This window comes from Zootoca vivipara, chromosome 14 (assembly GCF_963506605.1).
Source record: "Zootoca vivipara chromosome 14, rZooViv1.1, whole genome shotgun sequence".
In the NCBI taxonomy this organism is placed as follows: Eukaryota; Metazoa; Chordata; class Lepidosauria; order Squamata; family Lacertidae; genus Zootoca; species Zootoca vivipara.
This window is the reverse complement of record NC_083289.1, coordinates 29,289,813-29,311,241: the sequence shown is the minus strand read 5'-3', so window position 1 is coordinate 29,311,241 and position 21,429 is coordinate 29,289,813. Positions and strand designations below refer to the sequence as shown.

General features: G+C 47.6%; 1 protein-coding gene across 1 annotated transcript; it reads left to right on the top strand.

Annotated features, from left to right (window-relative positions):
* The first annotated feature begins 694 nt into the window (after positions 1-694).
* On the top strand, positions 695-19,816 carry GGA2 (golgi associated, gamma adaptin ear containing, ARF binding protein 2). The gene is made up of 15 exons (XM_035132022.2): positions 695-802; positions 5,021-5,105; positions 6,383-6,458; positions 7,558-7,656; positions 8,834-8,957; positions 9,742-9,845; positions 10,508-10,588; positions 11,523-11,669; positions 12,318-12,399; positions 13,195-13,299; positions 14,204-14,374; positions 15,549-15,689; positions 17,713-17,882; positions 18,617-18,727; positions 19,331-19,816. Exons 1-15 carry the CDS (start codon positions 760-762, stop codon positions 19,439-19,441), a joined length of 1,650 nt encoding a protein of 549 aa, XP_034987913.1. The 5' UTR covers positions 695-759; the 3' UTR covers positions 19,442-19,816.
* Positions 19,817-21,429: the final 1,613 nt, after the last annotated feature.

Genomic DNA, 21,429 nt, shown 5'->3' with positions numbered 1-21,429 from the left:
GTGCAGCTGAACACAAACATCATTTCTACAACCATGCAAAAATAAACATTACTGTCCATCTTACTGTAGTTTTCGTTTCATTTTCAAAAACAAAAAAATCCAAATCCTAAAGAGAGTCTCATCTCCATTAGGCCAACCCAAATGTTACAAAGCAGCGGGCAAACTTTTTCCCGCTTCCAGCCTAACAAGGACATAGCTGTAATACCAATTATCCTTATTTTTCTTGTGGGTTTTTAATCATGCTTTTCCAAGTTGATGTGAACACGAATCCATTTTGAGTCTATTATTTTAACTTTTGGAAATTTTTGCATTATTGCTGTTCATTTTTCTTACTGATAATTTTGTTGAGTGTTTTTTTGTAAACCACTTTGAGCTGTTTTTTTTTTAAACCGATGTATAGATCAATCTACCTGCTCCCTGTCCTCTCTCCCCTATGCTCCCCTTGCCCCCCCCCGCCAATGTTTTGCCCCTGGCCGAGGCGCGGAGCCCCCGGGGGAGAGGCTGCTCTGGGCGGCTTCCCGGCCCCTCGCGGCGGCTACTGGTGCGCTTTTCCCCGGCGGGGCTTCAGTGCCAGGCCCGGGGCTGCTCCTGGCCTCCGCCTGTTGCTGCCCAGCGCTGGGCGCGGAGGCGGCGCTCCGACTGCCTCTCCCCGCCCCGGGCGGGCGCCGAGGCGGGGTCTGGGCGCCGGAGGGTCGTCCCACCCCGGGCTGGGAGTGCCGGGCCAACTTTCTGCCCGGCCGAGGAAGAGGGAGGCAGGCCATGGCGCGGGCGGCTCCTCCGGGCACGCTGGAGCTGCTGCTGCGTGAGTGCGGGGTGGAGAGGGAGGGCGCTCTGCGCGCGCTCAGAGGCTACGGCGCCTGGCTGGGCTGAGTCCCGCAGAGCTTGGCTCCTTAGCTCCTGAGACGCGGAAGGAGGAAGGACACCCCCACCCGGCCGGGTCGGCCCTTCGCTCCCAAATCTGGCACATGAGCCTGGAGAGCTGGGTGTTGGAAAGCTCTCTCTCCCGGGAGCTTTTCTTGCAAACCACCTGAAGCGTTAAAACGGTGCAACTCGGAAGCGGTTTTGCACCAGGCTGCTTAAACTAGCCCCCTTCTTCAAGACGGAGTCAAAGTGGCTGCGCGTTTTTTCAATCCAGACTGGGGGACCCTAAAAGGCAACAGTTTTGTCTTCCGATTTCTCCCCCCGTCAAAGCTGTTTTGATACTCCTTTGATTCAATGTTGCCGCCTCTCTCTCTCTTTTTTCATTTGAGGGCAGATAATTTGGGGGTCTTCTAGTTTGTGGTACTTCTTGCCTACTGGACTTAATAACCTGATATTTTGCCTTTTTTTTTTAATCGATCCACACTCTTGACTCAGGTGGACTTAGTCAGAATTAAATGCCACATCATTCTCCCTTCTTTTTAAAACTTTTTTTGTTTTGTTCGGACAGGCCTTTACAAAATGATGTTTTGTTTTAATCAGTCAGTGTCTATTGATATTCACTGATAAATTTTAACCATGTTTTTATGGCCATTTGTTGATTTATAACTTTATATGTTGTACTCCACCTTGCTGTGGTTTCCCCCCCTCCTCTGAAAGCGTGGATTATAAATTCATAAATAAATAAATAAATAAATAAATAATGTAAGATATATATATATATTCTATTGGCCCATTATCCTCACTGCTTTTATTCATGGGCAATTTCTTATTGCTCTTGCTCAAAGTTAAAGACATATGAAGAGCCTTTTTTGGAATCTGGCCCAAAGCCCATCTTAGTGCAGCATCCTGTTCTCACAGTTACCAACACAATGCCCATGGGAAACTAGCAAAGCAAGCAGACCTGGGCACAAGGGCACTTTCCCCTCATTCCCTGGCATTCATGAGCATTGCTGACCCCCATTAGTTTCTGCAAATAATAGTAACTCCCAGGAGAAGTCTTTTGCCTAGGGTTTTTTTTAATTACAACAAGAGTACACATTCCCAGCTAATTCTGGCTTCAGGGCTGTCTGTTGTATAAGTGCTTCCCTAAATCAAATGCCTTCATTACAGAAAAAAGGATTATTTTTCCACTCTATAAAAAGCTTTCTCTGACGCAAGGAAAAAAAACCTGTAATTTTTTCTGTTCTGATTTGAGCCAGCAGTAATCTGATGCAATCTGACATTTTCCTGCCGGGCATGAAAATACGCCTGATCAACGTCTGTTTATTTATCAGTCAATTTGCCAATACAGTAGCTAGCATTTCAAAATTCTGCTGGAGAGAACTGGTGGAAAGAACATTCTCCGTCCTCTTTACACTACATCCTCTTTACACTACATCCTCTTTACACCCTTCCTAATTAAAGAGCCTGACCATTCATTTGTTAACTGTGCAATCCTATATGTGTCTACTCAGAAGTCCTGTTGAGTTCAATAGGGTTAGTCCCAGGTGAGTAGGTATAGGATTGCAGCCTAAATGCTGTATACTCTCTTATAAGTGCAATGGTTTCATTTTTCTTTAACTGCTCAATAGTTTGGCTTTTGTCAACTGAACAGAATTATTAAGCATCATTCTCTCTTTTGAGGATATTTCAACAATTTCTAACTTTCCTTAAAAATCTGCAGTCTTCAAAACACTCAGACACACAAAAAAATTTCTAAGAAGACACACTCTGCCCCCAGTTTGTCTCTTTCTTTCATAGCAAACCTGCTCTTGTTTCTTTTTTTCTAACTGAGAGGTTGAATCTTCCCTGTTTCTTGGCTGCCAACAGGGCTGTTGTTGTTGTTGTTGTTTAGTCGTTTAGTCGTGTCCGACTCTTCGTGACCCCATGGACCATAGCACGCCAGGCACTCCTGTCTTGCACTGCCTCCCGCAGTTTGGTCAAACTCATGTTCGTAGCTTCGAGAACACTGTCCAACCATCTTGTCCTCTGTTGTCCCCTTCTCCTAGTGCCCTCAATCTTTCCCAACATCAGGGTCTTTTCCAAGGATTCTTCTCTTCTCATGAGGTGGCCAAAGTATTGGAGCCTCAGCTTCACGATCTGTCCTTCCAGGGAGCACTCAGGGCTGATTTCCTTCAGAATGGATAGGTTTGATCTTCTTGCAGTCCATGGGACTCTCAAGAGTCTCCTCCAGCACCATAATTCAAAAGCATCAATTCTTCGGCGATCAGCCTTCTTTATGGTCCAGCTCTCACTTCCATACATCACTACTGGGAAAACCATAGCTTTAACTATACGGACCTTTGTCGGCAAGGTGATGTCTGCTTTTTAAGATGCTGTCTAGGTTTGTCATTGCTTTTCTCCCAAGAAGCAGGCGTCTTTTAATTTCGTGACTGCTGTCACCATCTGCAGTGATCAAGGAGCCCAAGAAAGTAAAATCTCTCACTGCCTCCATTTCTTCCCCTTCTATTTGCCAGGAGGTGATGGGACCGGTGGCCATGATCTTGGTTTTTTTGATGTTGAGCTTCAGACCATATTTTGCGCTCTCCTCTTTCACCCTCATTAAAAGGTTCTTTAATTCCTCCTCGCTTTCTGCCATCAAGGTTGTGTCATCTGCATATCTGAGGTTGTTGATATTTCTTCCGGCAATCTTAATTCCGGCTTGGGATTCATCTAGTCCAGCCTTTCGCATGATGAATTCTGCATATAAGTTAAATAAGCAGGGAGACAATATACAACCTTGTCGTACTCCTTTCCCAATTTTGAACCAATCAGTTGTTCCATATCCAGTTCTAACTGTAGCTTCTTGTCCCACATAGAGATTTCTCAGGAGACAGATGAGGTGATCAGGCACTCCCATTTCTTTAAGAACTTGCCATAGTTTGCTGTGGTCGACACAGTCAAAGGCTTTTGCATAGTCAATGAAGCAGAAGTAGACGTTTTTCTGGAACTCTCTAGCTTTCTCCATAATCCAGCGCATGTTTGCTATTTGGTCTCTGGTTCCTCTGCCCTTTCGAAATCCAGCTTGCACTTCTGGGAGTTCTCGGTCCACATACTGCCTAAGCCTGCCTTGTAGAATTTTGAGCATAACCTTGCTAGCGTGTGAAATGAGCGCAATTGTGCGGTAGTTGGAGCATTCTTTGGCACTGCCCTTCTTTGGAATTGGGATGTAGACTGATCTTCTCCAATCCTCTGGCCATTGCTGAGTTTTCCAAACTTGCTGGCATATTGGGTGTGCTACACCCAATATGCCAACAGGGCTAAAAAATGTAAAAACACACACACCAAAAACCTCACTTTATTCTTTGTTTTATCAGTGGGCATATCTGAAGCTTTTAAAATCTCCATCCAATATTATCTCATCCTCTTCAAAGTATCTAATTTCTTTTAAACAAAGGCCTTCCTTTCTGTGTACCATTTACTTTACTGTTGTTATTTTCATCCTCCCACTTGAGACTTTTAACACAAATCTCCCATCAGTATCTATTTTTATTAATATTTACTGAATTCATACCTCCCCCACCCCCAAGGATCCCAGGCTAACAAACAGATACACAATTTGAAAATGAAAGCAAAAATGGATTAAAACATTCTGAGAACAGCTGCAATTTAAAACATTCTAAAGCAGTTACAGTTAAAAATACAGTAGTCTTAAAAAAGCAATTACAATCAATAACATTCTCCCATTCACTGATCTCAGAGTTTCCAGGAACAGCCACCAACAGATGCGCAGGTAAACAAGAATGTTTTCAGGTTCCTCTTGAAAGTTGCTAGTAATGGAGACAGGCACACTTCACTAGGGAAGACATTGCACAACTGGGGAGTCACCACTGAAAAGGCCCCTGTCTGGTGACTATTTCTCCCTGTCCTTCCTAGCTTATTTTCTAAATACACTGCAGCCTCTTTAGATATGGTTGCCTGGGGGAAGAGGACTAGGCTGCCTCCCCAGCATAAAGCCATTTCACTTTCCGCTCCCTTTCTCTTTTCTGTGTCCTTTCACTGGCAACAGAGCAGGGCTGGGGCTGGAGAGCAGGCGACACCTGGGGCCGATCAGACATTCGTGTTTTGCCCAGCTGTGCTGCACTGTTGTGACTCTTCCCAACCTTGTCTTCCATGGCAGACAAAGCCACAGACCCCAGTAACCCCGAGGAAAACTGGGAATGTATCCAGAGGTTTAGCGACCAGGTCAACGCAGATGCTGACAGGTAAGGCTGCACTGGGTGAGGAGAACCTTTTGCTGGGCCACTTTCAGCTCGAGGTGGATGTGGAAGTAGGCAAAGGTTTTGTCTTGAGCGTGAACAGGTGGTCAGAGCTTGTGTTACCCCATATTTCTGTTTGCTACCTTTTGCCCATGTGCAGAGGCACTACAAGCAGGGCAGACTGTGGAAGATTCCCAGGCAGAGCAGGAGAGGAGGGAGAACCTCTGTCCTCTTCTTGTGGTGTGTGGCCAGATTCTTTCCTGCAGTTATTGTGTTGTCTGTGGGTTGCTTGTGTTTCCTTGCCCAGGAATCCCTTGAGCCTTGGGCACTGTTTGCTGAAAGCAAACGAATTCTCGAGAGCTTTTGCATCTCCTAAAACATACGGTAGCAGCCGATTGAAACTTGAATGTCTGGCAACATTGCTTGACTGGGGATGAGCTTGGAACGAACCTCAGCTCTCTTTCTGCCGCAATTTCTGCTCATTCCATCCTTTTCTTGTGTGGGATTTTATGTCATGCCAAGAGTGTGCTTGAGCTCCTTTGGCGGAGATGATTTCTTGTTTCTTGTGGAACGGTTTCTCTTCTTGTGGCTCAGGCGCCTACCTGCTTTCTCTTGCAGTTGCTTCTGGTCAAACAGGTTCAGCTGGCTTCTCTATTGCTTGAAAAAACCTGCACAACCTGTTGGGGAGGTGCCAGACTGGAGCGTGTCCAGCCATCACAAGCAGCAGTGATCACTCTTACAAACCACGTTCATCAACACTCTCAGAGAAGGAACAACAACCCAGTGGTTTTTTCCACTCCTCAGCTACCTTACTGTAGAGACTGAGAAAAAACCCCAAATAACAGGGTTCAGCATATATTACCCTAAAATGTCATGCAGTTGGAAGTGGCAGGTGTCAGCTGCCTATGTGATATCCCTGGATCTTGTGTGGCAAAAGCAGAGAGCTGGTCTTGGGTGCAGAAGTCCAGCTCTTCTCTTGCCCATCACTGAGCAAACTGCCCTCTTTCTCTTGAAAACATAGGACACTGCCTTCTGCTAGCTAGCTCAGGATTGTGTGCATGCTGACTGGCAGCTGTGGCTCTCCAGGTTTTTCAGGCAGGGAGTATTCCCCCCCCCCCAGCCCTTCCTGGACCTTCTGCATGCCAAGCAGATGCTCTCCCATTGAGCTTTGGCCCTCCCCGACAGCAGTACCCACCTGCCTCCTCTGGTTGCTGTGAAGGTGAATTCAAGAATGATTTCAGGGACTATGGCATGACTGTTTTTCTTCCTTACCTCTCTCTCAGCACTGCTGCAGCTCTGAAGTTGCTGGAACATAAGATCCAGTCGCCGCAGGAGGCAGAGGCTCTACATGCGCTAACTGTAAGTGTACCAGGGCCGGGAAATCCCGGGTTCAAATCCCCCCTTGGACATGAAGGGTGACCTTGGGCCAGTCGCTGCTTCTCAGTCCCATAACTGGTTTGTTGTGGGGATTAAATAAGAAGAGGGATGTGTACTTGCTCTCCTTGGAGAAAAAGGTGGGATTTAAATGCAAAGTGTGAGCATAGTGCAACCCAGTGTGTCCTGCGGTATCCTGGACACAGGGATATCGCGCATGCCAGGCCTTGCACTTCCTCTTTGGAGTCCAGGCTTCTTGTTCCCCCATTTGTGGTGTGGACAGAGCGGCTGATGATGAGCATCTGGGTTGAGAATTCTGCAGTTTGGTAGTTCTTCTTTCCCTCTTGAAAAAAGAGGGGAACTTCCTGTTCTTGTAGCTTGTCACACCTGCGTTACACAACCATCGTCCCCCCCCCAATCCCAATCAGTCTCAGCCTGATTGAGTCCACCTTCTCCTACCTCATTTGCTCACTGAGCTATGCCTGACAACTGGCACTGCTTGGAACACCTTCCCTGAACAGGGTTCCCTGTTAGCTCAGGCTTGGAATCAGTTCTCAGTGCCAGGGGTCAGTTGTGGCCAGAGTGAAGTTATTAAAAATGCAGCGTCTTGTGAGCATGTGCAGGGTATTTTTCTCCTTCCTGAAATTCCCCTATCGAGATAAGCAAGGACAGATATGGATTTTAACCAACCCAGAGTCTCTCTGCCAGCCTTCATCAACCTAGTGACTGACCTGTAGGTGTTTTGGGCTATAGCTCCCACCACAAATGCTTGCTGCAGCTGATAGGAATTACAGTCCAAAACATCTGCTGGTGATAGCTGCCCTTTGCACTTCTATTTGGAGTTATGAAGACTCAGAGAAAATAGCACCTCCCCCTCCCTGCACCCCTGGGTCCCCTTGTCCGCTGCCTTTACCTAGAGAAAGTTACCTGGCTCTGTTTTCTGCACCTTTTGTCGTCACCTTGAATGGCTTGGTGACCCCACTGCCCAAGGACAAGGCTGGCGTGATGGAGTCTTGGGGGCTCCCTGTGGATTTACCCGCTCTTTTAGGATCAAGGTTTGTGTTTGCCTCTTTTCCCCTACGAGGTCTTGGAGATGTGTGTGAACAACTGCGGAGAGAATTTCCATCACGAAATGGGGAAGTTCCGATTTCTGAACAGTCTCATCAAGGTCCTTTCTCCCAAGGTAAGTGCCCAGGCAGGTGAAGCTCAGAAATTCAAAGTGTTGGTACTGACCTTTAAAGCCCTAAATGGCCCTGGCCCAGTATACCTGAAGGAGCATCTCCACCCCCATTGTTCAGCCCAGATGCTGAGGTCCATCTTCGAGGGCCTTCTGGTGGTTCCCTCACTGTGAAAAGTGAAGTTACAAGGAACCAGGCAGAGGGCCTTCTGGGTAGTGGTGCCTGCCTTGTGGAATGCCCTCCCATCAGATGTCAAGGAAATAAACAACTATCGGACTTTTAGAAGACATCTGGAGGCAGCCCTCTTTAGGGAAGTTTTTAATGTTTGATGTTTCATTGTGTTTTTAATATTCTATTAGGAACTGCCCAGAGTGGTTGGGGAAACCCAGCCAGATGGGCAGGGTATAAATAATATATTATTATTATTATTATTATTATTATTATTATTATTATTTATATAGAAAAAGAATACTGGAAGGGAGGGGGCCCTTGTCAGAAAAGGGGTGGCTGGGAGGTCCCTTCAGAAGGGCCTCCTCCTAAAGGTCAAGATAAAGTTGGGGTTGTGTGTGGTTGTTTTTAAAAGAGGGGTGGATTCTGTACTTCCAGCAACATCTGCAGGGCCACTGGTTATCCCCAGTTCCCACTGTTAAGAGTACAGGTGCTGTTAAGGGTAAAAGGTAAAGGGACCCCTGACCATTAGGTCCAGTCGTGACCAACTCTGGGGTTGCGAGACTCTCATCTCGCGTTATTGGCCGAGGGAGCCGGCGTACAGCTTCCGGGTCATGTGCATGACAAAGCCGCTTCTGGCGAACCAGAGCAGTACACGGAAACGGCATTTACCTTCCCGCTGTAGTGGTACCTATTTATCTACTTGCACTTTGACATACTTTCAAACTGCAGGAGCTGGGAGCGAGCAACGGGAGCTCACCCTGTCGTGGCGATTCGAACTGCCGACCTTCTGATCGGCAAGCCCTAGGCTCTGTGGTTTAACCCACAGCGCCACCTGCGTCCCTGTTAAGGGTACAGGGGCAGAAAACATCTGAAATGTACCAGGATTTATTTTGAGTAGGTGGGAGTACAAGATGCTGCAGGCACAGTCTTGCTTTGTGAGGTGCGTGGGACTCCCCACGGTGTTGGTCTTTCTTCTTCTGGTTCCAACCATCTTTACTTTGGGCTTCCCAGTATCTCGGAGAATGGTCGACGGACAGAGTCAAGTCCCGCATCATTGAGCTGCTGTTCAGTTGGATGGTGTGGTTTCCTCAGGAAGTGAAAATCCGCGACGCTTATCAAATGCTGAAGAAACAAGGTCTCCATTCAGCTGTTTCTTCTGTCTGTGTTCTCCCCCACCTCCTTCCCATCTCAAAGTCACATGGCCTTAAACCACAAGCCTGCTGACCAAAAGGCTTCTGACACTCTTTTTCCTCACGAGGTTTTTCCGTGAGAAAGCAGAACAAAGTATTTTTCTTCCTGCCCCCAAAAGGGGTTATACAGCTGGTGTTTAACTCTCTTATCTCTTTTAAACTACTTAATGTGGGTGGCCCAAGGTCACATCTATTGAGCTTCATGGCCAAGTGGGGAGGTTTGAACCCTGGTCTCCCAGGTCCTAGTCTGGCACTCTTTTTTTTTGCCAATTAATTTTTATTCATTTTCAAATTTATAAAAATCAAAACCAAATTTAATTTAATTTAAATACCCTTTCCCCCAAAAAACTGGTTTCCTACTCTTAGATATCTTCCAATTCATCCCCTTTAACATACTGCTTGTTTTACAGATTCATCTCTAATGAACATCCATGTTAAAAAAACAACAACAAATCTTAGTTGGACACTCTTAACAGCTGCACCCAAAAGTGTTTGCTGTGGAATCTGAAGCCTTGCAGATGACAAATTGCAGGCGGTTAAGTTGTGTGTGGTTTAAGGCCAGCTTTTGCTCCTTTACTTTCAATTTTTAGCTTCTTGCATTTTGAATCTCTGAATTCCAGACTCGGGCAACTAGCTTTAAATGCCTTTTCTGTTGTGATTTGTCAGTTTAAATGGCCCCTAAGCATCCTTGAACTGTCAGTGTGCCAACACTGCAAAGCTTTATTTCAGGGATCGTCAAACAAGACCCCAAACTACCGGAAGACAAAATTCTGCCGCCACCTTCTCCACGGCCAGCTAGCTCCATTTTTGATGCTGATGATGAGAAATCCAAGGTAACCTGCTCCCCCTTGTGGTCAAGCTGGACATGCACCACCACTATTGCTCACTAGTTAATAATGGACTTGGGGTAGTGGATGCCAAGGGTGACCCACGGGGGGCCCTAACAAGCCTGTTGGGGATAGAACCAAGGACCTTCTGCATGCAAAGCAGACTTTTGTCCCCTGAGCCTAGAGCCCTTCCCTTGTTTTTTAAAAATATCCTGGTTATAAAACTTTATTCTGAGAAATACTGCTTTTTCCATGGAGGGTTGCCAGACTCAATAAAGGACAGGACTTCTGTGCCTTTAATTGACCTGCTCTCTTTAGAGTCTGGAAACCTTAAAGAGAAACCAGAGGAGCCTTTGTTTAATTTCCAAGCAAAGGGTCTGCTGGTTTCTCTTTAAGGTTTCCAGACTCAAAAGAAAGCAGGGCAATTAAAGGCACAGAAGTCCTGTCCTCTATTGAGTCTGGCAACCCTATTTCCATGCAAAACCAGACCACCTGAAAGCCTTGTTGGTAAATACTCCCAAAGCAGCCCCCTTTTAAAAAAAAGCATTTAGTAGGAGTCTTTGTTTTTCTTTTTTGCTCCTGAACATCTTTGCTTGAGACAAAGTGTGCCATTGACTGTGCAGTGATGCTTCTGGCCTGGTCCTCACCTTCTCCCCTCCTCTCCTCAGCTTTTAACAAGGCTCCTGAAAAGCAAAAACCCAGAGGACCTTCAGGCAGCAAACAGGCTGATCAAAGGGATGATCAGAGAGGTAGGCCTTTTCTCTGCCATTTCCTCCCATTGTCTGGCAGCATCTGGTGCCAGAGGGCTCCATGCTCAGGGAGAAGCCAGTGTGGTGTAATGGTTAGAGTGTTGGGACTAAGACCTGGGAGAGACCAGGGTTCAAATTCCCCCTCAGCCATGAAGCTCACTGGATGTGACTTTGGGCCAATTTCTTCTTCTTCTTCTTCTTCTTCTTCTTCTTCTTCTTCTTCTTCTTCTTCTTCTTCTTCTTCTTCTTCTTCTTCTTCTTCTTCTTCTCCTTCTTCTTCTTCTCCTCCTCCTCCTCCTCCTCCTCCTCCTCCTCCTCCTCCTCCTCCTCCTCCTCCTCCTCCTCCTCCTCCTCCTCCTCCTCCTCCTCCTTCTTTAGCCCACTCATCTGACTGGGTTGCCCCATCCACTCTGGGCAGCTTCCAACAAATATAAAAACCTTCAGATGTCTTCTTAAAGTTATATAGTTACTTAACTCCTTGACATCTGATGGGAAGGCATGGCACAAGGTGGGCGCCACTACCAAGAAGGCCCTCTGCGTGGTTGCTCGTAATTTCACTCCTTGTGGCCTCACAGGGTTGTTGTGGCGATTAAATGAAGTGCAAGAGAAGCGTGTATGAATAGGGCGGAAGAATCCTTGAGCTCCTTGGAGAGAAAAAGATATAAAGGCAACAAATAAAGAAATGCAAGCACACAGATTCTTAGGTCGTCGTCTTCGCGCTCTCTTGGGTTTGCTTTTCTAGGGCTCAGTTTATTATCTGACCTTGGTATGAGAGGCACAAGCTGAGGCTGCTAATTGTTTAGGGGAAATGCCTTGCGACCTAGAGTCACAGAATTGTCAAGTTGGGAAAAAGGACCCCAGGGGTCATCTAGCCCCACGCCCTGCAACACAGAAATCACAGCTAAAGAATCTGAGTGTGTTTGGTCCATTGCAGGAGCAGGAGAAATCGGCCAAGGTCTCCAGGCGACTGAACGCTCTAAAAGAAGCCCACAGCAGTGCGGAGGCGTTGGAGGAGATGCTGAGTAGCTGGCAAGCAAGCAAGGTAGCCGGGACCCCCATGCCAACCCTGCAGCTCCTGCAGGTAAGTCCTGCTCTCTGCCGCCCCCCGACTCTTGGGGAGCACCTGTGCGTGAAAGGCACAGCAGCTAGCATGCTCTGCAAGGCCTTTCCCTGGGGCAGCCCCATATGCTCCGGGACCTCCCTCTGCCTGGCCATGGGGAGGGGGCTCTTGAGGACAATTGTGGGGCCTCTGCAGTATGCCTTGGTTGACTCATTTGTCACCAGGGGAGAGAGAGGACCTCTGTTTTCAGATTCCTTCCCACAATTCTCAATGAATACCACTTGCTGAGAATCACACAAGGTGGAAAAGCACTTGCACCCAGGTCCTGTCTGCGGGCTTCCCATTGTGGCATTTTGTTGGCCTCCTTGGTGAGGAGAGGATGCTGGGCTCAATGGACCTATTTTGACCTGATCTGGCTGCAAGGGTTTTTTCTGACATTCTTCGGTTGCATACGTACCCCTCTGGCTAGAATACTGGACTGGGCTTACCTAAATTCTGGGTGGCTGGAATCTGCCCTGAAACATGTAGCGGAATATTATAATAACATGATGAATAAAGTTCTTCTGAGCATGTGTGGTGCGCTCCCCTTGAGCCATAGCTGGGGTGGGTTGGGGTGGGGCTGTGAGCCTGAGCCAGCGGCGCTTCCACTGTGGCTGTGTCCTTCCACAGGCCACGTTTGCCAAGTGCGAGAGGCTGAAGCCGCTGCTCTTCCGTGTGGCCAGCGAGACGGTGGAAGAAGAGGAGGCTCTGGGTAAGAACGGGAAAAACAATCAAGGGAAGGGAAGTGGAGGGGCTGGGCAGGGGTGTGTGTGTAGAGAGAGGGATGTTACAGAGGCCCAATAAATGCAGCTTTGTCCTGGCTGAGAAGGGAACAGCTGTCCCCTATTTTCTCTACCCTCAAATTAGGAAACGGCTGGATTTGAAATCACTTTTATTTATTTTTTTGTATATAATTTTTTATTAAGTTTTCTGCTTTAAGATACTCATTTTACATCCTTAAGATATCAGTGACCTCCCTTCTTCTTTTTCCACGGTTCATTTTACATATCATAAATCCCTGCATATTTTACAAAAACTATACCATTTAGTATTCCATTATGCATCCATCAAAACTTATTTACACTGTTGAATTTATCTTAATGCTGCCAGCGTTTTCAGCTGTACACAATTATTTCCCATATATTCAATAAATGTTTTCCAATCTTCTTTAAACGTATGTTCTTCTTGTTCCCTTATTCTATATGTTGTGCATATTCTGCCAACTTGTTGCCATTCTTCTTTAGTTGGTACCTCACTCGTTTTCCATTTTTTGGGGTGAAATCACTTTTATTAGATGCGCTTTGTGTGTTGTTAGCCCTGAGAATTAGAATTCCAGGGTTTTAATTTGTTAACAGGGGTAACTTAATTGATTTCCTTTTCTCTCTTAATTGCTAATAATACAGAACACATGAAACAAAGCAGCCCCCACCCTACAAATAACAATTGTTTTCTTGTAATTGTTGAGTGAAGCCCCTGGTGCAAATTCTCGCTCTTGTTGCTTCTGTAGGGGAGGTTCTACAGGCAAGTGACAGGCTCACGCAGGCGCTGTGCTTTTACAAGGACGTTGTGGGCACCGCTGGGGATTCTGGGACCAGCTCTGGTGGTGGTGCTGGTAGGTTGGCAAGGCTGTCCCTGTCTTGTAAAGGGACTGGGGAGGCCCTTCTTGCAGTGAAGCCAAGGGGCGGATTGAGATTGGCTAGGGTGAATCATAGTACAGTTGGAAGGGACCACATCTTGTCCAGCCATCTGCAATGCAGGAACCTTTTGCCTAATGTGGGGCTCAAACCCACTACCCTGAGATTAAGAGTCTTGTGCCCTACCGACTGAGCTATCATACATACAGCTGCCTTTTTGTTCTTCAGAGTTGTTGGGAAGGGATTTAAAGAGGAGGGTGAGGAGGTGGCTTCAAGAAGGAAGGAAAAAAGGAGGGTCAGAAGGGCGAGCAGAAAACCGCATGAGGTGGCTACTCGGTTTTGTGAACCACATACTGCAGGATGCCCCCCCCTTTTAAAAAAAGCTGCCAGCTCTTTAAGTCTCTGCTTTGAAGCACCACATAAACGAAAACACCCTGTTCTGCTCCTGCTCTGCAGGTCAGGATAATCAGGGAGCACTTTGGGAAGCTTTGCTAAACCAGAGCAGCTAGCTAGTCTACAGTTTCAAAAGCCTGAGACAGTTTGCTCATTTTCTTGCTTGTTTAGCAAGGCGGAAGTTATGCAAACTTGCTCCCAAGAGAACGGATTTGTGTCAGAAGTGTTTTGCTTTGAGTGGTGGATCTTGGTTAAGTTCTTGGCTGTCTGCCTTACCCAGTAATAGACAAGTGAAATGCAACCCCGGTAGAGTTTTTTTTTGGGGGGTAAGAGGAAGGGAGTCCCACCTTTGTGTCAGGAGAACTGCTTGCAGCAATCTGAAATTGTGGGTGGAAGATCTTCCCTTTCCCCAGCATTCTCTACCAGCTGAGCCTCCTTGGGCTGGCCATCTGCTTTGTTTAAAAAATAATAATCTTGCTTTCATTTCAGCTGGTCCTCAGCCCCTTCCAGACGCTGCGAGCAACCTCACCCTCATTGACCTCTCTGAGCTGGGTGCTGGGTGCCAGGCTCCCTTGCAAGAGAACGCAAAGACAGAGCCTTTCCTGGAGAGGCTCCTCTCCTCCACTTCCACCCACTCACTGGATGAGGAGCTGATGTTAGGTTGGTGCCTTGGACTGGCGTTCTCAGGGGCTGCATCTTCCCTGATGTAGAAAGCCCTGCTTTCTGGCTTCCTGTGGCTGGGAAGGGCCTGTAGGAGGAGAGTGTTTGATGAGGGCAAGAGTTGTATTCAGTGCTAGCCCTATTCAGAGTAGACCCATTGAAATCAATGGACTTAGCTTTTATGCAGAGTAGACCCTGGCCGTGACTAACTTGGGCTCAGAGTGGATCTACTCTGGGTAAAATATTATTATTATAAATATGTTATGCATTATATTTATATCCCACCTTTCCTCCAACGAGCCCAAGGTGGTGTACATGGTTATCCCCAGTGCTATTTTTCTAGAAAAATAGGTGCAGGAACTCACCACGAATGCCTCCCTGGTTCTCTTATAATGGCACTTGAGAGGTGCTAGAACTCAGTTCCAGAGAGTTCCAGCTGGAAAAAAGCCCTGGCTCTCCTATGTTCTACTGCAACAGTAATCACTACACCACACCGGTTCTGAATGTGTTTGAATGCAACTCTGTGTGTTTCCCAAACCAGGACATAACAAGCTGCTGTTGGCTTCATGTTTTCAACACCGCTTTATGATTTCCATTATGCTTTAGACCAGGCATCCCCAAACTCGGCCCTCCAGATGTTTTGGGACTACAACTCCCATCATCCCTAGCTAACAGGGCCAGTGGTCAGGGGTGATGGGAATTGTAGTCCCAAAACATCTGGAGGGCTGAGTTTGGGGATGCCTGCTTTAGTGTTTTTGTACACTGCTGTGGAACCGTTTCCACAAAATAATTAAATCCGTTAGAACTGTCCTTGTTATAGTTGCCCTGTTTCCTTCCGGTGGGGTCTTCCGAGCCCCCCAGGGAGAGCCAGCTATGAGAAAACCATGCCAGGGGCCTCAAGAGCCACCCTCCTTCTCCTGGGCTGGTGGGTGGAAGAGGTGTGGGTCTGAGCTGCTTGCACCCTCGTTGGCTTCAGATCCCGCTGCACATCCTGGACCAGGGCCTTCATGGATGACCAAAGCTGGAGGGAGGAGCCTGCGGGGATGTTGCTGCAGCATTAGCATCTAAGCAAGAGGCAATCAGGGCATGGGGAGGGGAGCTGCGGAAGGAAAGGGTTAATTCCCTGCTGGGATAGTGATGTTGCCTCTAGGTTCCTGTGGCTCTCTTTCCCCAGGTCTCCCCATCAGCCCGACGGCGGCTCCTCCAGTCTCCAGTCAAATACCTGAAATGGCACCAGCACCTTTGCCGCCTTGCCCTGCGTCCTCCAGCAGCTCCTTGGCTAAGCTCTCAATTCCGCTGAGTTCCATTACTCTGAGTAAGTGCCAGGGTGGGGGCTTTTCTTCACAGGGCAGGAGCTGATCACCACTGCTGCCCCCGAACTGGTGGTGGGATGTGGACTGGTGTGGCGACAGAGCCTCGTATAGGGTTCAGCTTTGTCCCTCTGTGAGGCTCTGTGGCTGGCCAGGTAACAAATAGCCTGTTGCCAACTGCAGTTGGTATGACAGCTATGGGCATTCTTGGACCGGGAAGGCTTGGCTGCAAGTAGTTCATGCGCTGGCTACTTCCAGAGTAGATTACTGCAATATGCTCTGTGCAGGCAGCCTGGGAGTCATTCTGGACTCACAGCTGTCCATGGAGGTGCAGGTCAGTTCTGTGTCCAGGGCAGCTGTCTATCAGCTCCATCTGGTACGCAGGCTGAGACTCTACCTGCCTGCAGACTGTCTCGCCAGAGTGGTGCATGCTCTGGTTATCTCTCGCTTGGACTACTGCAATGCGCTCTACGTGGGGCTACCTCTGAAGGTGACCTGGAAACTACAACTAATCCAGAATGCGGCAGCTAGACTGGTGACTGGGAGCGGCTGCTGAGACCACATAACACCGGTCTTGAAAGTTCTACATTGGCTCCCAGTACGTTTCTGAGCACAGTTCAAAGTGTTGGTGCTGACCTTTAAAGCCCTAAATGGCCTCGGTCCAGTATACCTGAAGGAGCGTCTTCACCCCCATCGTTCTGCCTGGACACTGAGATCCAGTGCTGAGGACCTTCTGGCGGTTCCCTCGTTGCGAGAAGCCAAGTTGCAGGGAACCAGGCAGAGGGCCTTCTTGGTAGTGGCGCCCGTCCTGTGGAACGCTCTCCCATCAGATGTCAAAGAGAAAAACAGCTACCAGATTTTTAGAAGACATCTGAAGGCAGCTCTGTTTAGGGAGGCTTTTAATGTTTAATAGATTATTTTATTTCATTTTTCTGTTGGAAGCCGCCCAGAGTGCCTGGGGAAACCCAGCCAGATGGGCGGGGTATAAATAATAAATTATTATTATTATTATTAACACCTGTGCTCAGATATCTGCAGTGGTTGCTTATTTGTTACCTGGCCAGGCTCAAGGTGTTACACCATTAGTATACAAAGCCCCCAGTAATCTGGGACCATATACGCCAGGCACCCCCAAACTTCGGCCCTCCAGATGTTTTGGACTACAATTCCCATCTTCCCCAACCACTGGTCCTGTTAGCTTGGGATCATGGGAGTTGTAGGCAAAAACATCTGGAGGGCCGCAGTTTGGGGATGCCTGATATATGCCCTCTTGATTGCTTTGATCTGCAGGACTGGCCCCGTTATAGGTGCCCCACAATGCCCGTTCCACATTTTTTGGAAACCAGTCTCCGAGTGTGGCAGCACCTACACATGGGAACTCCTTGCCTTTGTACTCTTTTCAGCACCTGCTGAAAACATTTTTTAGACAAGCCTGATGTTTGGGATGCTGGTGTGTTTTTAGCTCTATGGATGCTTTTAATTTTTTGAATGCTGTAATAGTTTTTACTAATTACCTTACTGTCTTATTCTTTATGAAAACTGGGATGAGGATTTCTGCAATCAAGCAGTATATAAATTGTATGAAATAAATACCCCCCCCCCACTTTCCCTGCCCCTCCGTCTGGATCCTGGCATCCTTATCCTAGCCACCAGATTGCCCAAGGACAATGGTAGAGCATAGCTGGGATAGCTCACTTGGTAGAGCAGGAGACTCTTAAATCTCAGGGTTGTGGGTTCAAGCCCCACATTGGGCAAAAGGTTCCTGCATTGCAGGGGGTTGGACTAGATAACCCTTGTGGTCCTTTCTAACTCTACAGTTCTATGATTCTATCTGTTCTGGGTGTAGAAGGTCTTGAGTTCAGTTTCTAGTATCTCCCAAGTATGGCTGGTAGACACCTCTGCCTGAAATCTTGGAGGGTCATTGCATTGTTGCCAATCAGTGTAGACAGTGCGGAGCTAGTTGACCCCGGTGGTCTCACTCTGTATAAGGCAGCTTCCCATGTTTGTCTGTCTTCTTGCCCCCAACAGGCACGATCCCCCCGGTCACGGTCTATGAGGAGAAGGGCCTGAAAGCCATGCTCCACTTCTCCAGGGACCTGGTTCCCGGCCAACCAGCCACCAGGGTGCTGGTCCTCTCCCTGCTGAGCACTGCCCCTCACCCAGTGCAGAACATCGTCTTCCAGGCTGCTGTGCCCAAGGTGAGAGAAACTGGCTCTTAATCTAGGCAATCAGCAGGATCCCTCCCTCCCTGTGGATTGTTTTATTTTATTTGATTAAGGAAGTGACATAGTGCCCTTCATTTATTTACTTATAAAAATATGTGTATGCCGCAGTGCCATAAATAATTCAACAAAGCAGGTTATAGCAATAAAAACATAAAGCAATACAATACAAGCCATAACAAAAGATAAAAAGCAGACACCGGTTAATCATTGTGAAGGAGCTATTCTTAATTGCCTGCACAGGTATGGCAGAATAGAAAAGTTTTCAGCAGGCGTTCAAAGGCCCCTGCTGAATCTCCAGTGGCAGGTCCCACAGGACTCAGCCGACGATGCTAAAGGTTCCATTTCTTGCTGCTGCCAGGGAAGAGTGAGGCTTTCCCCACCTGATGTCACAAGGATGTTAGGTTCCCATACAGACCCTGCCAGCAGAAAATGTTTCTCTTCCAGCAGGGCTTTGGCCTGACCACTGTTTTTTGTCACTTTTGCCTTGCCGTCCTGCTTTGCAGTATGAGGGTGTATTTTCCTTGGGGGTTTCAACTTGGAACAGAAAGAGGGGATAATTTATAAAATGTTGTGATTGATATGCTGCTGGGGCACTGGGCCATGGAGCTGTCCCAACGACCCCACTCAGGCTGAGCTTGTGCCTGAGGAGAGCTCATCCTTCCTCTCCTCTCTCTCTCTCTCCCCTCTTCCTTGCTGCTGAATGACAGTCGATGGCCATCAAGCTGCAACCGGCCACAGGCTCTGAGCTGCCAGCCTTCAACCCACTCCTTCCCCCAACAGTGATTTCTCAAGTACTGCTTCTGGCCAACCCTCACCAGGTATGTGGCTGGATCAGGTTGGGGTGTGTGTGTCTGGGCAGCATCCGGGTACCAGTGGCCCCCTTCTTTGGCTGCCTGTTCAGAACGTGGGGCAAGGCTGGGGAACTCCTGAGCTCCTCCAGATGTTGTTGGACTCTTATCACCACCATTGCCATCACCTCTGACCACTGGCCCTGCTGACTGGGACGTAGGGATGAGAATGTTAGACGACAGGTTGGGGGGGGAGGAGACGAACTTCAGGAACATTTAGAAACTGATGAGGGTTCAGCTTCTTCTCAGATTGTTGAATGGGAATTGTGTAAAGCCCATATCCAAGATAGGATCGCAGCATCTGCTTTTTGTAAGAAACAGAATTTAGAAGCCTTCCGGAAGGAAGTTGGGAGAAAACGGAGAGGCCCATTTTAGGTCCATTGGCAGTATCCCCTTCCCCAGATTTGCCGTGCACTAGATAGGAGTGGAACGACCTCCACTACAGCTGAATTTGCCTTGGCAGGTTTGCGCCAGAGAAAGAATGGGAAAGAGTTTGCCTTCCTGCTTCAAAGAGGGGCCTGCCAGAAATTGCAGTGTGTCTGTCCTCTTTATGTCTTTTTTTTCTGTCCCCAGGCTCCACTCCGACTGAGATACAGATTGTCCTTCGTCCAAAATGGGGCACCTTGCACAGAAACTGGGGAGGTGTCTGATTTCCCCCATGCAGAGTTATGGGGTGGGATTTAGTGACTGCTTGCCTGGTGACTTCGGAAGATTCCCCAGAGCACCATCTTCATGGCCTCAGGGCACCGGGATGAGCCTCACCAGGGCCCAGACATTCAATGCCAATTACGCTTTGGAACAAGATACCTTCCTCTTTGCGTATACCAATCAGTACATTTTTTTAAAATTAAAAATGCAGCTATCTTTATATTCATTTGGACGATGTAAACAGCACTGGACACTTTTCCTCCAATAATCTTGGAAGGGGTTACTTCGTTTCTGAGGATTGTCCACATGAAAGCTACCCTCCCACCTGTTGGCTGAGCTGCTGTGATGTCATGGAATGTGTGCAACCCAATAGTCCATGGAATATTGGTAATAAAGTTTTTCTGTTTCTAAGACACGAGTCAGAGGTAAACATGGGGAAAAAAACCTCAACAGAATATACTGGCTAATTTCTGGCAAGAGGGTTGTTGAAAATAAATAATTTGGGGTTGTGGAGGATCTGAAAAGTGGAGATGAAAGAGCGCCCAGGGCCATGGGAACAGCTAGAGGGAGCAAGATGTGATCAAAAGAACACATGGAGTGATACACATGTGTGACAAACGCTTTGCTGTAGGCTGGATTTGTTTTACTTTCTAAAGAGTGGTGTCTTCCAAAGAGTTTGGCTTCCTGCTTTAAAGAGGGGCCTGCCTGAAATTGCAGAGTGCCTCGTGTGGACCAGTTTGCTATTGAGAGGATGGGAGGGGAGAAGGAACCTCTGTGTCTTCTTGGAGGACTCTCTTTCATTGGAGGTTTTAAAGCAGAGCCTGGATGGCCATCTGTCAAGGGCTCTTTGGTTGTGACTCTTGCATTGCAGGGGTTTGGACTGGATGACCCTTCCAGCTCTACAATTCTGATTCTATCTCTGCACCACCCATGCTCTACTGCTGCTGGCACAGAGCGCCTTGGCCAGAAGAGCTGCTGGCTAAGATTAGTATACTGTAATTTATTACCCACCCTTCATCCTAAAGTCCCAGGTTCAGCTTATAACAATTAAAAGACAATGCTGAAAACAGCTTAAGCATTCTGCCCTGTGGGCTTGATCTGTGGCCTCCCTTATTAACACATGTTGCCCCAGGTAGCCGCCTCTTCCCAAGAGGTCTAGAGAAAACTGGTTTTTGCATGCCTCTTCCTTTGAGCTGGTCGTGAGGCAGCAGCACCCTTGCTCCCCAGGGATGCTGCTGGTTGTGTGACTCCTTTGGCATTTAGGAGCAAGCATGTGGAGTGTCATGGCCTGGTTTTCCAAAGATGTCAGTCTTTTCTGTGTCTTCTCAACCCAAGAGCAGCTGTAGTGGGCAAGGACTCTTCCTAGGGTGTCTTCAGGGGGTCTTGCGTGGCTGCCTCTGTTTGAGTTGTCTTGACTTATTTCTAACATGGTTTTCTTAATTTTTTAGTAAAGGTAAAGGTAAAAGTACCCCTGACCATTAGGTCCAGTCGCGGACGACTCTGGAGTTGCGCGCTCATCTCGCTCTATAGGCCGAGGGAGTCAATGTTTGTCTGCAGACAGCTTCTGGTTCATGTGGGCAGCATGACTAAGCCGCTTCTGGCGAACCAGAGCAGTGCACGGAAACACCATTTACCTTCCCACTGGAGCAGTACCTATATATCTACTTGCACTGGCGTGTTTTCGAACTGCTAGGTGGGCATACAACTGCAAAAAGTCAACAAACGTGCTGATCAATCAAAAAACCGTAACAGTAATAACTATGACGTGAGTGAAGTGCAGAAGTGTAAACATTCAGTTTCAGCATTCAGAAAGAAATATGGAGAAATGGCTCAGAATTATTAATTAAATTTCTATACTGCCCTTCATCTGAGGATCACAGGGTGGTTCACAATATAAAAAAGACACAATATTGTAATATTGTTTAAAAGGCCATAAATTGCCAATGAGCCAAACGACAGGGAGGAGAGGAATGCTTTTGCCTGCAGAATGAAATGAAATCAAAAGCTATCATAATCAACAAAGA

Bases quoted from the DNA above. Each gene is read 5' to 3' on its own strand.
- GGA2 (XM_035132022.2), top strand. From the start codon at position 760: ATGGCGCGGGCGGCTCCTCCGGGCACGCTGGAGCTGCTGCTGC. The intron at 803-5,020 runs GTGAGTGCGGGG...CTTCCATGGCAG, and splicing joins CACGCTGGAGCTGCTGCTGC to ACAAAGCCACAGACCCCAGT. The intron at 11,670-12,317 runs GTAAGTCCTGCT...GTCCTTCCACAG, and splicing joins CAACCCTGCAGCTCCTGCAG to GCCACGTTTGCCAAGTGCGA.